General features: G+C 42.7%; 1 protein-coding gene across 2 annotated transcripts in view; it reads right to left on the bottom strand.

Annotated features, from left to right (window-relative positions):
* Window positions 1-9,599: 9,599 nt before the first annotated feature.
* Window positions 9,600-12,106, bottom strand: part of LOC112554644 (opsin, ultraviolet-sensitive-like) — a 38,750-nt gene continuing 36,243 nt past the window's right edge. For both annotated transcript variants that reach the window (XM_025222572.1, XM_025222574.1), the window contains exons 5-6: window positions 11,552-11,725; window positions 9,600-10,180 (exon numbers count right to left, since the gene is read on the bottom strand). In XM_025222572.1, coding sequence (XP_025078357.1) covers window positions 9,794-10,180; window positions 11,552-11,725 — 561 coding nt within the window. In that variant the 3' untranslated portion in view covers window positions 9,600-9,793. The remainder of the gene's footprint in view (window positions 10,181-11,551; window positions 11,726-12,106) is intronic.

Below are 12,106 nucleotides of genomic sequence, written 5' to 3'. Positions count from 1 at the left end.
ATTATCATCATCATCATCGTCGTCGTCGTCTTCGTCGTCGTCGTCATTATCATGATGATCATCATCATTAAAAAATTGCAGCATTAAAATTTCATTGAACTTGTTAATATTAGATATACACAAGAGAGAGAGAGAGAGAGAGAGAGAGAGAGAGAGAGAGAGAGAGAGAGAGAGAGAGAGAATTCTTTATTTACGAGGATGATAGAACGAGAAAGCCTTTTTCTTTTCAACTAGCCTTCATCCTACAAGGGGGAACAATAAACTTAGTTACTAAACTAACATAAAATAATGTATGGCATCAACAGAGCGGAGAAGTAATATGTACAAAAGCAGTAATTATTAATACATATTTACATAAGGTCTTTGAGTCGTTATATCAAATGGTTTAAAGGTTGAGCCTGCAAGCACATTCCGGTGCTAGACACACCAGGGATGTACAAGAGGTTTCAGCAGCTGATCATACGAGAGAGAGAGACATTGGAGGGGGAGATAATAGATGTGACGAAGAGAGCGCATCAGAGTTTTTTTTCAAGCAAGAATATTTCTAATGGTGTAGTTGCATCTTAGTGTAGAAGGTAGAAAGGCAGAGGCGGACGCAGGCTGTCATTGTGTCCCACGTTTTGCCATGCTGGTGGCAGCAGGCACTTCAAGGCCCACAGGCAGCGGAAGAGGTCTGTCTGAAGATTGCTGTCACCAAAATAGAGGCAATGTAATGATGAATCAAAAAAAAAAAACAAACTTCGCGGGATCCATGTAAATTATCTACTGATGAAATATATTTTATAAATAATCTCTACTTTCTCCGATCCACTTGAATTAGCTGCCGATGACTTAGTTCTTTAAATAACCTTCACCTTCTTTGATCTAATTTTTCTTTCTTATTTGTTTTCTTGAACATTGACTTTGAACATGGTCATAGTAAAATTCTGCGAATAGAAGAGAATTTTATTTAATAGCATCATTCCCAACTTTGCGGCCACACGAAGAAATATTTAAAAGTCTCTTAAGTAACGAACTTTCATGTCTCCGTTGTATTACCTTCTTTATTCATTCCTCCATTTTCTTCATATTGTGTAAAGGCCCTACTTCCTGTTTTTACAATTTATAAAATTAGTCAAATATTTAAATCTTAAAACTTCAAAACCTACTGAAAAAATCCTCTAAATAAAACGAAGAAAGCAACCAAGATAAAAAAAAGAAGGCACATCAACACAGTTCTAGTCAATACAGACACCGGTGTTAACGGTTTAGTACAAATACTGGTGTTAATAGCTTAGTACAGATACTGGTGTTAGCAATCCTGTTAACGGTCATCACTGATTAGCTATTAAGGTAAATTGTTGTAGATTAAGTAAAGTTAACCCAGCAGACAAACTCGCACCCCATTCACACTCCACTGAGTAGATAACAAACGAGCGTTTAGGAAATTCCTGAAAAATGGTGAGAGTGCGCTCGGTCAAGGTAGCAAGCATTAAAGGACTAGCGGGATGCCACCTTTTTCTAATAACTAGGTATAGCTTAGTGCAGACACAGGTGCTAGTGTGACACAGCGACACATCGACACAGTGACACAGTGACACATTGACACAGCGACTCAGAGACACATTGACACAGCGACACAGCGACACAGCGGTACATTGCGCAGTGACACGTTGACAGCGACACAGAGCGCAGTGCCGGGTCTTGTGAACTCTAAGCTGTAACACACGTGCAGACACAAGATAATATGTTAAGAAGCACGCACATATTTACCGTGAAGTCCACTCATGTGTATGTCTGCATGTACGCTCGCACGTACACATGCACGAACACACGCCTGTCGCCGGATAATGAGTTCAGGAGGAGCTGGCGACTGGTGGGGCTCAGGAAAACGCATTAGTGGCAGGATTGGCCACCCTGCACCATCACATCACAGCAGCCAGCCCGCTCCCAGCACTCTCTATGAATACTATTAGGAGGACAGCCACATTAATTTAGATACTCCAGTGATAACCTCACCAGTCTGACAAGGGTCATCTCTGCCCGACAGTCGTATGTCTGAGCAATGGTTTGCTTGTCATGAAGAAGTGTCAAGTCCCCTCCAAGTTGTTAGTGAATGCTTATTAACACCTTGCAAACTGCTAGCACGAGGTATCAACTTGTTTCAGAACTAGTAGTGAGAACTGCCAGACGTTGTAGAGTCAAGAATAAAACAAAGGGTTAATAGCAAGTGGTCTGGAAATGATGGTAAAAAGTTCAGAAAGCTAGAAGGAAAGAGAGAAAGAGGAAAAAAACTTGACATAACATAGTTTTTATTGCTTTACGCACACTGACTACAGCAAGGGTGCGAGAATCTACTGTGTGAAATATATATATATTTTTACAGTGGCTTAACAACATCACAAATGAAATCACAGGTTGAACTAACAATGTCAATGTACGTGAGATCGCAAACATATTTCAAAATATATACATAGGAATAGTCATCTGTATTCTTACACATTCATACACACATACTTAAAATTAGACCATGACATAAAGAAGGTCGGAAGGTGGTTGCCCATTCAGGCAAGGTATAGTCAGTGTTGGGACATCTAGTCCTCGGGTGCATGGTTCAGCGGTAGAGCATAGGGCCACAACCACACCGATCTCCTCCACGCAAGCCTAGATTTATTTATTCGGTTTCTTACATCTTCACCTGTACCTCCATCTTTGCTGACTGTGCTGCTTGCCTCACTCCAGTCCTCACTGGTCAGTCAGCTTCCCGTTGTGGATCACCTGGCACGTTTGTATGTTTCACAATCAAAGGAATAAGGAGAGTAGTGTCAGGGAGTGTTATTGTTTTGTACTACAGTCACCAACGAATACGTACGGAGCACCGTGACCTCCCTCGTGGGCCCACATGAACCCCTTCTGGCAACAGTGAAGCGGCGCAAGCTCGCCTGGTTCGGTCACGTCACCCGCCACAACACCCTGTCCAAGACGATTCTACAAGGAACCCTCGAAGGGAGCCGTCGTCGTGGTCGTCGGCGGAAAAGCTGGGTCACCAACATCAAAGAATGGACCGAACGCGAGATGCCAGACCTGCTCTCATCTGCTCAAGACAGGACCGGGTGGAAAATTCTGTCTGTTGCTGCTGCCGGACGGTCCCCCCTACGCCCGGACCCGGCATGGGACTGAACTGAACTGAACTACAGTCACAGGAAGGGAGAATTACATGCTTTTACTCTAGTGTTAAGGAAGGAGACAGATTTTCATTTTATGGTTTATGCTGTAGCGTTAAGAGAGCAAATGTTTTTTTTTTGTTATGATGTAGCGACTAGAAAGAAACAAATATCTGTTGAAACTATTGACAGTGGTAAGAAAGAAACATCTTTTTGGATTTTGTTTACTGCGGCTGTGGCGAAATAGCGCTGGTGGTCCATATAAAGAAGGAAAACTGGAAACAGTCTCTAAGGTGCTAGAATGTGGTGGAAAACTACAAAACACAGGCGAACGACCCAACAACTATACGGACAAGGAGAGAGATTTTCAGTTTATTTGCTCAGAAAAAAAAATAATCTGTGAGCAGGCACACTTTCGTTTAAAAAAATGAGAAGAAAAAAAATCCAGAACACTACTGCAGACAACGGACTAGCGCAGATTACACTTTAATTGAAGCCTGTATAGCTGCCGGCAGAAGACAAATATCTAATGTTCTTGTGCTCTGTTCAGTTAAAATGTATTTTTTAAATTCTTATTTGCAATCAAAGTGTTAAAAATGAGGACAAAGAGTCCTAGAATTCGTTCCGTCTGGCATGTGACGATTATAATAAAAAACAGACAGGAACCCGAGAGGCGATGTGACATCTCGCTCTGGTCTTCTATTCCCCGCAGTGACGTTTCTGTCAAAATTAATTCTGCGGTCAACGAGGGTGGGAAAGAGCAGGACAAGAAGAAAACCTTCCCTTGCCAAGGGAAATTACTCCACCAGTTCAAGGCAGAAGTACCGGTCTTAAAGACCAACCCAAATGGTTCGCGCTTTTTTTTTTTAAGATATCGACAGATATAGACGATAGAAAACTAACCTGCAAATTTCTGTCACAAAAAAATCATCACAGTCAATTAATTTTCCGATAACAAAGCACGCGATTTGCACCCGAGATCAACCAGCGCAGAGAACCGTGTACTACGTCACACTAGTACACCATTGCCAGCAGCGAACACCAAAACACACTCACAGCGACATTTCGGATTATTCAAACGCTGAACGTCTGCATTTAGCAGACCATCGAAGCAATTTTTCAGAACCGGAGGAAATTGCACAAATAAAGCCGTACATGTTCGAGTCCGAGGGTTTCCCAGTCTCAAACACAACTGATGCACATGGTAATACTAATGGCGATGGAAGAACCGCTAAACATAAAGACTGACCTGACCTCTGTACAACCTTCCTAAGCACTGGATACTCTCCCATCGCAACTTTCTAGGAACCAGACTGCAGACAAGCGGACAAAAGAAGATTCCATTCAGGAATAGAAAGACACTTTGTTAAGCAAGACATTTAAAAAAGCACAGACATTCAGTTAGGCATAGAAACCACACAAGTAGTTGCGGCAGCACCTAGGGGACTGACGACAAGATGCATAGCACCTGCTGGCGAGGTCTGAACAGGTAATCACATTACGTTACATTCAGGCCATAACCTATAGGAACAGTAGGCCCAGGATTAGTTTGTCAGACCAGTGCCCTTTCCAGACGGGCAGCCAGACAACCGAAGGACTGCAGCTGCATGAAGCACTGTGACGTCAGCTGTGTACAGCAGATGCAGCTGTGGCATGGAAGCCGTACGGCAATGTGGAGGACGTCCAGCGTAAGCAAGCGTACGTCTTCGGGTCTGGTTTGTCAAGCGAAAGAAACAAAGGAGAAGAAGATTGTACAGTTAAGATTATTTCTTCAATTAAGCTTCTGTCGAGATTGATTCTTCAGCCACATGTCTGTCGACATTGTTGGTAGTCACATTTTTCTCGAGGTTGTTAGCAGTTACATTTGCTGTCGAGATAAATTCTTCAGTCACATTTCTGAAGAGATTGATTCCTCTGTCAACATCGAAGGCGTAGTTTGCTTTGATAAGATTTCGTGTTCTTGGGACTTATCCCTAAACTTGTGTTCAGCGGTCGATAAAAACACCAGGTATTTCACTGTCGAGTTGTCAACCGATTTTAATTTGTTGGGGGGAAACTGCCAGGATTTGAGGACAAAGAAAACAAGAGCAGGAATAAACCAGAAGAAATTACGATGCTAGTTCAAATGGTTAATTTGTTAAACTGCTTGCATTCATAGGGCAGAACCGAATTTGCAATACGTATCAGAAATAAACGGGGAATAAAATCACCAGGGAACAACAACAACAACAACAACAATCACTACAAGTTCATGTGTCTTAAGCGACACAATCGTACACCTAGATGAATTGTTTAACGAATTGTCGAGAATGAAATATGCAGAGTGAATGTTTTCTTTACCTCAAAATACGTTAAGTCTTCCCTCCACAGCAATTTACTGCACCACTTCATGAATGCATGAACTATTTTCTTACAACTTGGGAGTTAAATAATGCTGATGCACGTGCGATTTGTACATCTTCCTCTGCTGACTTTCTCTGTCCGGGTCCCTCTCCCTTCACCAGACTGTGTTTGTGTGAGAGAGAGGGGGTAGTTAGTAGGCGCAGATTGGTTCTTGATTCTGTTTTCTGTGAAAATAGCTTTGCTCACAGGCGGCTTCATTGAAATGGCTTTTATTCAGGCCTCAATTTCTGACTGGCTGGGAATACACATCATTGGTCATTTTAATCCGCCCCTTGACTATTCTTGTAGGGAATGGACGTTAGACCACACCATCAGACCTATTGATGGACACATTTAGTCTCTAGTTACACCCAGCTCCTCCGTCCTTGATTTCTTTCTTTCATTCTTTCCTTCGTTGTATGTCCGGTCTGTCTCTTGCTATCTGCAGCTCTCTTGTCCCTGTCTGCAAATAATTCACCAGTCGTCAGTTTCTGAGAAAGATATGAAGATCAGGTCAGCAAGTAAGCTATTGCAAGACTGGAAATCGCTTGAGATGCAAACGATCAGAAAAGATTAGAAAGAAATCGTACTTATTTTCTTTCTTTATAACTTTTCGCTACCATCTCCTTGATACATTTTTCATAGTTACTTTTAGTTAGTAAAGATATTCTGGATCGGTGGATAAGAACGAAGACATTTTTAGTGTATCCATTTAATTACTTGACCTTCCATAGCGTCCTCGGTCAGATGTACTAAGTCTAGCCAGTCCATGTCTTTGTTGTTGGACACATCTCTGGAATGTTTGCTCCGCCATTTTTAGCATGTTACAGGATCTGGAAACGTCACCGACATCTCAAAGCTTTCTGGTGTCAGGTCTTTCTCAAAGCATCACCAGAACGACTTCAATGAGTCTTAGCCCAGAATGAGCAATTTCGTGTTGTTATTGAATACCGGTCTAAAAAAAAAATCCTCTGGGCAGAGGACTTCGCGAAAACAAGTGCGGTCCCAGAGGGGCGACACCAGATCGCGTCGTTAAGATGGCGTCTCGTCTCTGTATTCGTTTCAGTGACGTCCAATGCATCTGGTACCTCTCTTCCCATCCCCAACCCTCTCCATCACTTCTGCGTGCACTAAGGTCACTGCTGCTAACGGTAAGACAGCAGTCAAGACTACCTTGCAAACACTTGAATACACAGATAGATGACAGTCGACATAGTAGCAAAAACGTGTGTGTGTATGCATGTATGTGTGTATTTATATGTGTTCATATATTATGTGTATGTATATGTTAACATACGTATGTGCGTATATATGTGTGTGCGCGCCGGCGAGCGCGTCCGTATGTATGTGTCAGGGTGCTAGGACTGAGCACGTGTGTGGATGACAGGTGTGAATGATGGACGTTTCCTATATGGTCGAGTGGTCGGTGTGACTCTAAACTCCGCAAGCGCCAGCGCCTTATCCTGGCCTGTAGACGGCGCAAGGAACTTGAAAAATGACGTAAGGTGACGTCAAAATAAGTTGACGCCAAAGGGAGGTGACGAAAAGGTGGAGGGCGTTAAAAAAAAAAAAGAAAAAAAAAAAAAACGAAGTGAGGAGAGAGGTAAGAAGACGAAGAAGAGACGGCATTCGGGGAGAGGTGGAGGCATCACTGAGATTAGAGAGCCTTTGCCAAGACAACGTGCCTCACTAGTAAGAGACTGAGTGTGCTAGTATGAAGGATAAAGCCACTGCCATGACAGAGAGTTTTAAAAGTGAGTAAAAGCTACAGTGGATGTTTGTGATTGCGTTAGAGGAGCCATTGCCAAGACAGAGAGTTTATAGTGTGTGAGGAGTTCATTGTACTTCGTAGATGTGTTAATCGAAAGAAAAAACTATTGTGTTAGTGACCGTATTTTTCATAGTTTATTTGTTTTGGGTTTTGATTAGTCAACACGGGCAGACTCTTACAGGCGAATCATTCTTTTATTTGATAGAAAGAACGCGCAATTGTCTGAGCCGCGGGTGTGCAAGAGAGTGTGAACGCGGTGTGTGACAGTGTGTCTGGGTGTATGTTGTGTGTGTTTCTTCACATTTTTGTGTTTGTTTCTGTCTGTGTCAGTATATCACTGTCATATATATCATATGAATCAGCAGAAAGTTGTAAGTAAAACACAAAAGCTTTTGCGTCGAAATCAACACGTTTATCTATTTATTTCAAATCCAGCAGAAACGTGAGATAACATAAGGCTCTCCAGTTAAAATGTCAGCCCGACCAAGTAAACATCGTTATACTAAGCGATCTCCTGTGTATGGTTTGCAGACTGGTCACAACAATTTTGTCTGTGACTTGAAGTAGAATCATGAGCATCACATTGATGAAAAATTGCACTTGGGTACACTCTAGATGGAATTTAACTTCAAACTATAGCTGTTCATACTGTTTTTAATTTAAGCAAGGAATGCAGTTCCTACAGTCTTAAAAGGAACCTTAGCAATGTCACAAATTCACAAAACAACATTTAGCACTGTTCATCCCCAGACACTAACAACCTCACTGATCCTACAGGACTCTGGTCACCACTTGTTTATTGTCATAAAGTCACCAAAACTTACAGCAAAACATCACAACTGTTGTTTGTTCTCTGAAGCTCATTAAACTCAAAGGTGGTGAAATGTTCCCGTTATATACAGGTTGAAGACCATGAATCACCAATCTTAAACTAGACAACAAGAGAAACAATATTAGTTTCTTTTTCGAATTAATTTACACACTTTCTATATCTACTGAAATGCAGACCGGGCATACTTTTCAGAATTCTCTACTTCTATCTATTTTTAACCATGACTTGGTTGAAGATTTCAAGTCTGGCCTCAAACCCACCTCTTTTGTAAATACCTTTTATAATCCTGACGATTGGTATTCTTTCTACAACTAAACTAAACACAGTTTGTACAGAGAGCCACTTAAATCAAATGTGTACTAAACCCATGCTAAAGGTCCCTTGGACCAAATGGGCCTGACACCTGGAATGTTTCCCGTTTACCCCACTGTGCACACCTGGCTCATGTCAGGTAACTGCACACCTAGCTCATGTCAGGTAAGTGCACACCTGGCTCATGTCAGGTAACTGCACACCTGGCTCATGTCAGGTAACTGCACACCTGGCTCATGTCAGGTAACTGTGCACGTTTAACCCGTCAGGTAACTGCATAGCTAATCGTTCTTTTGAGAAACATTGTACTCTCTTCAAACAACCGTGATAAATTGTTATGTCAGCGCACGATTAGAAGAAATTACGACAAAAACTATGGCAAAAAATGACATCAAAGTCAAAGATAAGCCAGACACATATGATTCAGATAGTGACCACCAGCAATATATCGTAAAGTCACTTGGTTTTATAGAAAACATTGTCATAACAATGACCGTCACGAATCCAAAATAATTTGTAATCCTTTCCTAAAAAGGTCAGTAGATCACCAGGGAAACAGGTTCAAAATCAGTGCACAGAATAGTGTACAAGCCTGTTCAGTCCCTGAACACAATTCACAGCTCACTCCTATCTAGGATTCACATTAGTGAACAGTAAAGTATTCAACTCTTTTCGATCCCAAAACACAAACGCGCGGTGTGCTACATCCTCTGTCAAATTAACCAGATTCAAGAAAATCTAAGCACCGGCTTCACAAATAAACACATAATAAAATATAATAGAAGTAAAATAAAGATCACTTTTCAGTAAGATCAATAATTGTTCAAGTACAGTTTCATATTAAGATGAGGTATGCCAGCAAGCTTGTCTTACAGGAACTCTTCAAGAACAACGTGAAACTAACCGCAGTAATCGGTGTCAACGGAAGAAAGCTTACTACTGTCAGCTATACCATCCGAATATATTTAAACTGCCAAACCCACATCTTTCCCGTCCGAACAGAAATTTATTATGAAGTCATTTGCTTAACAAAATCTGTTCGTCAGGTAATTTCACAAATGGAGGACATTTTACTTCTATAACGTATCTGGCCTCCTCAAAAACACACATATATATTAAAGCTCTTCATTAGCGACATGTGCCGGATGTTTCAAGACGATGATAAGGCTACGCGTTGTCGCACGTGATGGCGTGGTCATACTACACCCCCACCCCTCGCATCTGCAGCTCCGTGCTGGAACCCGCCAGCTGCCCGCTGCTGTGACTGTGTGATACCCACTGCAGCTCCGCGTCGCCTCCCGCAACTCTTGCCCCTCCGCGGGTCTTGAACCGGTGCACGAAGGCCCTGCCTAGTCAGGACAGGATGAACTCCTCGCGAGTGCGCGTGCTGTGCGAGCTGACGACGAAACGGTCCGTGCGGAAGATTCGGCGCAGCTCCAGGCGGAACTTTTTGCCCGACAGCACGTAGATGTAGAAGTTGAGGGCGTAGTTGAGGTCCGAGACGACGATGAGCACGTTATACCAGGGCACGGCGGCCACCAGCAGCTGCTGGGAGGTGGCCAAGTCGAAGAGCTGGTAGGCGACGATCATGACGATGGACAGCGTGCTGCCGGGCAGCAGCGTCAACACGTACACGAAGCAGATGGTCAACAGCATGCGCGTGGTCTTGGAGCGACCCGAGGAAGCGTGAGTCAGGCGCGTGGACGCGGAGTTTTCATCCTGGCGGAAAGTGCGTTCCACCTGAAATTTTTTAAAAAAAAAATGAAGTTAACCCAATGATAAGAAAAAATGTTGCCCTTGTAATATTAATTTACAATTTTTCTTTAAAATGTCTTTTTTGAGTAATCATTCCTGAAAGGCCAACAGTATTTATGTCAACCCTAATTTAACTCTGCTTGCGATTTTCTGTCTTTGCCTTCAAACATTCCATCAAAGATTTATTAAGTAAAAAGTGAGCATAAAACTCATCGAGAAACGCAAAAAGTGAAAAAAAAATTATGAAAGTCAAGGAATAAAGAAAAATTGATTAGAGAATAGGGAAGATAACAGGCTTTCCCATCGCAAAGCCATTATCAAAGATCTTATCTTCTTCGTGTGATTAACGTACTGCAGAATAACGCCCTCTGGCGACAGTAGATTAGGACACGGTTACCTTCTCCCTATTTAATTTTTGAAAGGATGGCCAGTATTTTACACATGGGGACACGAGAATCTCGCTCAGATCTTCGGTCTATGACGTCAGAAGGGTTTTTATGATTCTGGGCGGCCTCAGCTGAGGGCCTGAGGGAGGGGCTGCAAGGAACAGTTCCCGCCCACAGCCGAGATGGCGAGAACGTGTTCACCTCTTATTTACGACAGATGTGCGGCTTTGCCGATGCCGTATCCTGGTCCCTCTGCTGCTGGATGAAATCTCTCTTAAGGCATGTGGAACTTTTTTTTTTTTTCACACCGTGCTGTGGTTTTTCTTCTGCGTTTATTATCACAGTTTCTTTACCTTTAGTTCGGAGGACATTATGTATACTTCTATCTTTAATATTGAAAAATTAAGTGTCTAGGCTATAGCTATTGATGATTAACCTGTCATCTAAAACAATAACAGATATCTAGACATCTTCGAAAAAAATCGGCGACAGATGGCGATTGGGGGTGGGGTGGGGTGGGGTGGGGCTGGATTTCCTTGTTTTGAAACTCAATGGAGAAACTCGTCCGTCTGTGCAGACGATGGAATCATGGAAGTGTGTAGGTGGATTGCTGCCTGTCTGCCAAGACCAACGTTTCGGCTCTTGCGAAGTGAACCGCGGTTAGTCTCGGCCATCCTATACAAAGAATGTGACTAAACCGGAAGCTTTGTAGTCTTATGCCTCGTTTTAGTAGTTAAGCTAAAATGTGAAAAAAAACAACCGGAAGCTTTGTAGTCTCACGGCTCGTTTTAACAGTTAACTGGAAAAAATCGTCTGCCAACAGTCCAGTAATACAAGTTCGTGATGGGATCCTGTTTTGATTGACATTACATTCATGTTACCTTGCAGATGGTCAAGCTGGTTCTAGGGCATTTGCTTATTAAACTTTGTCGTACGGTGTGAGGCCTGCATAAGATGCTGATGCTCTTACCTGACAGATCTTTCGTAGAACGCTGATGTTGGCAGCAAAGACGATGATGATAGGGAGGGTGTAGGCGAGGCAGAGCTGGTACACGTACACGTGCAGCACCAGGTAAGCAGCCAGGTAGTCCCGATGACCTTCGCACTGGCCTTCAGTCTTTGTCACCATCACAAAACGAAACACCTGCAGCAAAGAAACGACACCTGGTCTTGACACAAGAGAAACGCCTTCAGAAGAATACTGACTGATCTCATTTTCCATTCAAATTATTTCTGTCAAATTAGCTGTTGCGTAGACATGATGTAGACATGATGGAAACACAGCTTCTATCACTTTTTCTAGAACCATCCTCCTTCACGCACGTGGGTAATGCAATGACTGAAGGAAGTCTAAGTGTAGCCTGATAACATTTTCTGGTGGCATCCAGCAAGTGGAGGTAAGAGAGAGACAGAGACATGCATGAAGGAATCGGCTTTACAGAGCGAGACTGCAAAGTACACTAGAAAGCCATGTAAATAAAATTGAGTCTAATAACGGACTGCTTTCAGGGAACCAGAGTTCGTA

The sequence above is a fragment of the Pomacea canaliculata genome, linkage group LG13 (assembly GCF_003073045.1).
Source record: "Pomacea canaliculata isolate SZHN2017 linkage group LG13, ASM307304v1, whole genome shotgun sequence".
Classification (NCBI taxonomy): domain Eukaryota; kingdom Metazoa; phylum Mollusca; class Gastropoda; order Architaenioglossa; family Ampullariidae; genus Pomacea; species Pomacea canaliculata.
This window is presented reverse-complemented; position numbering and strand designations above follow the sequence as displayed.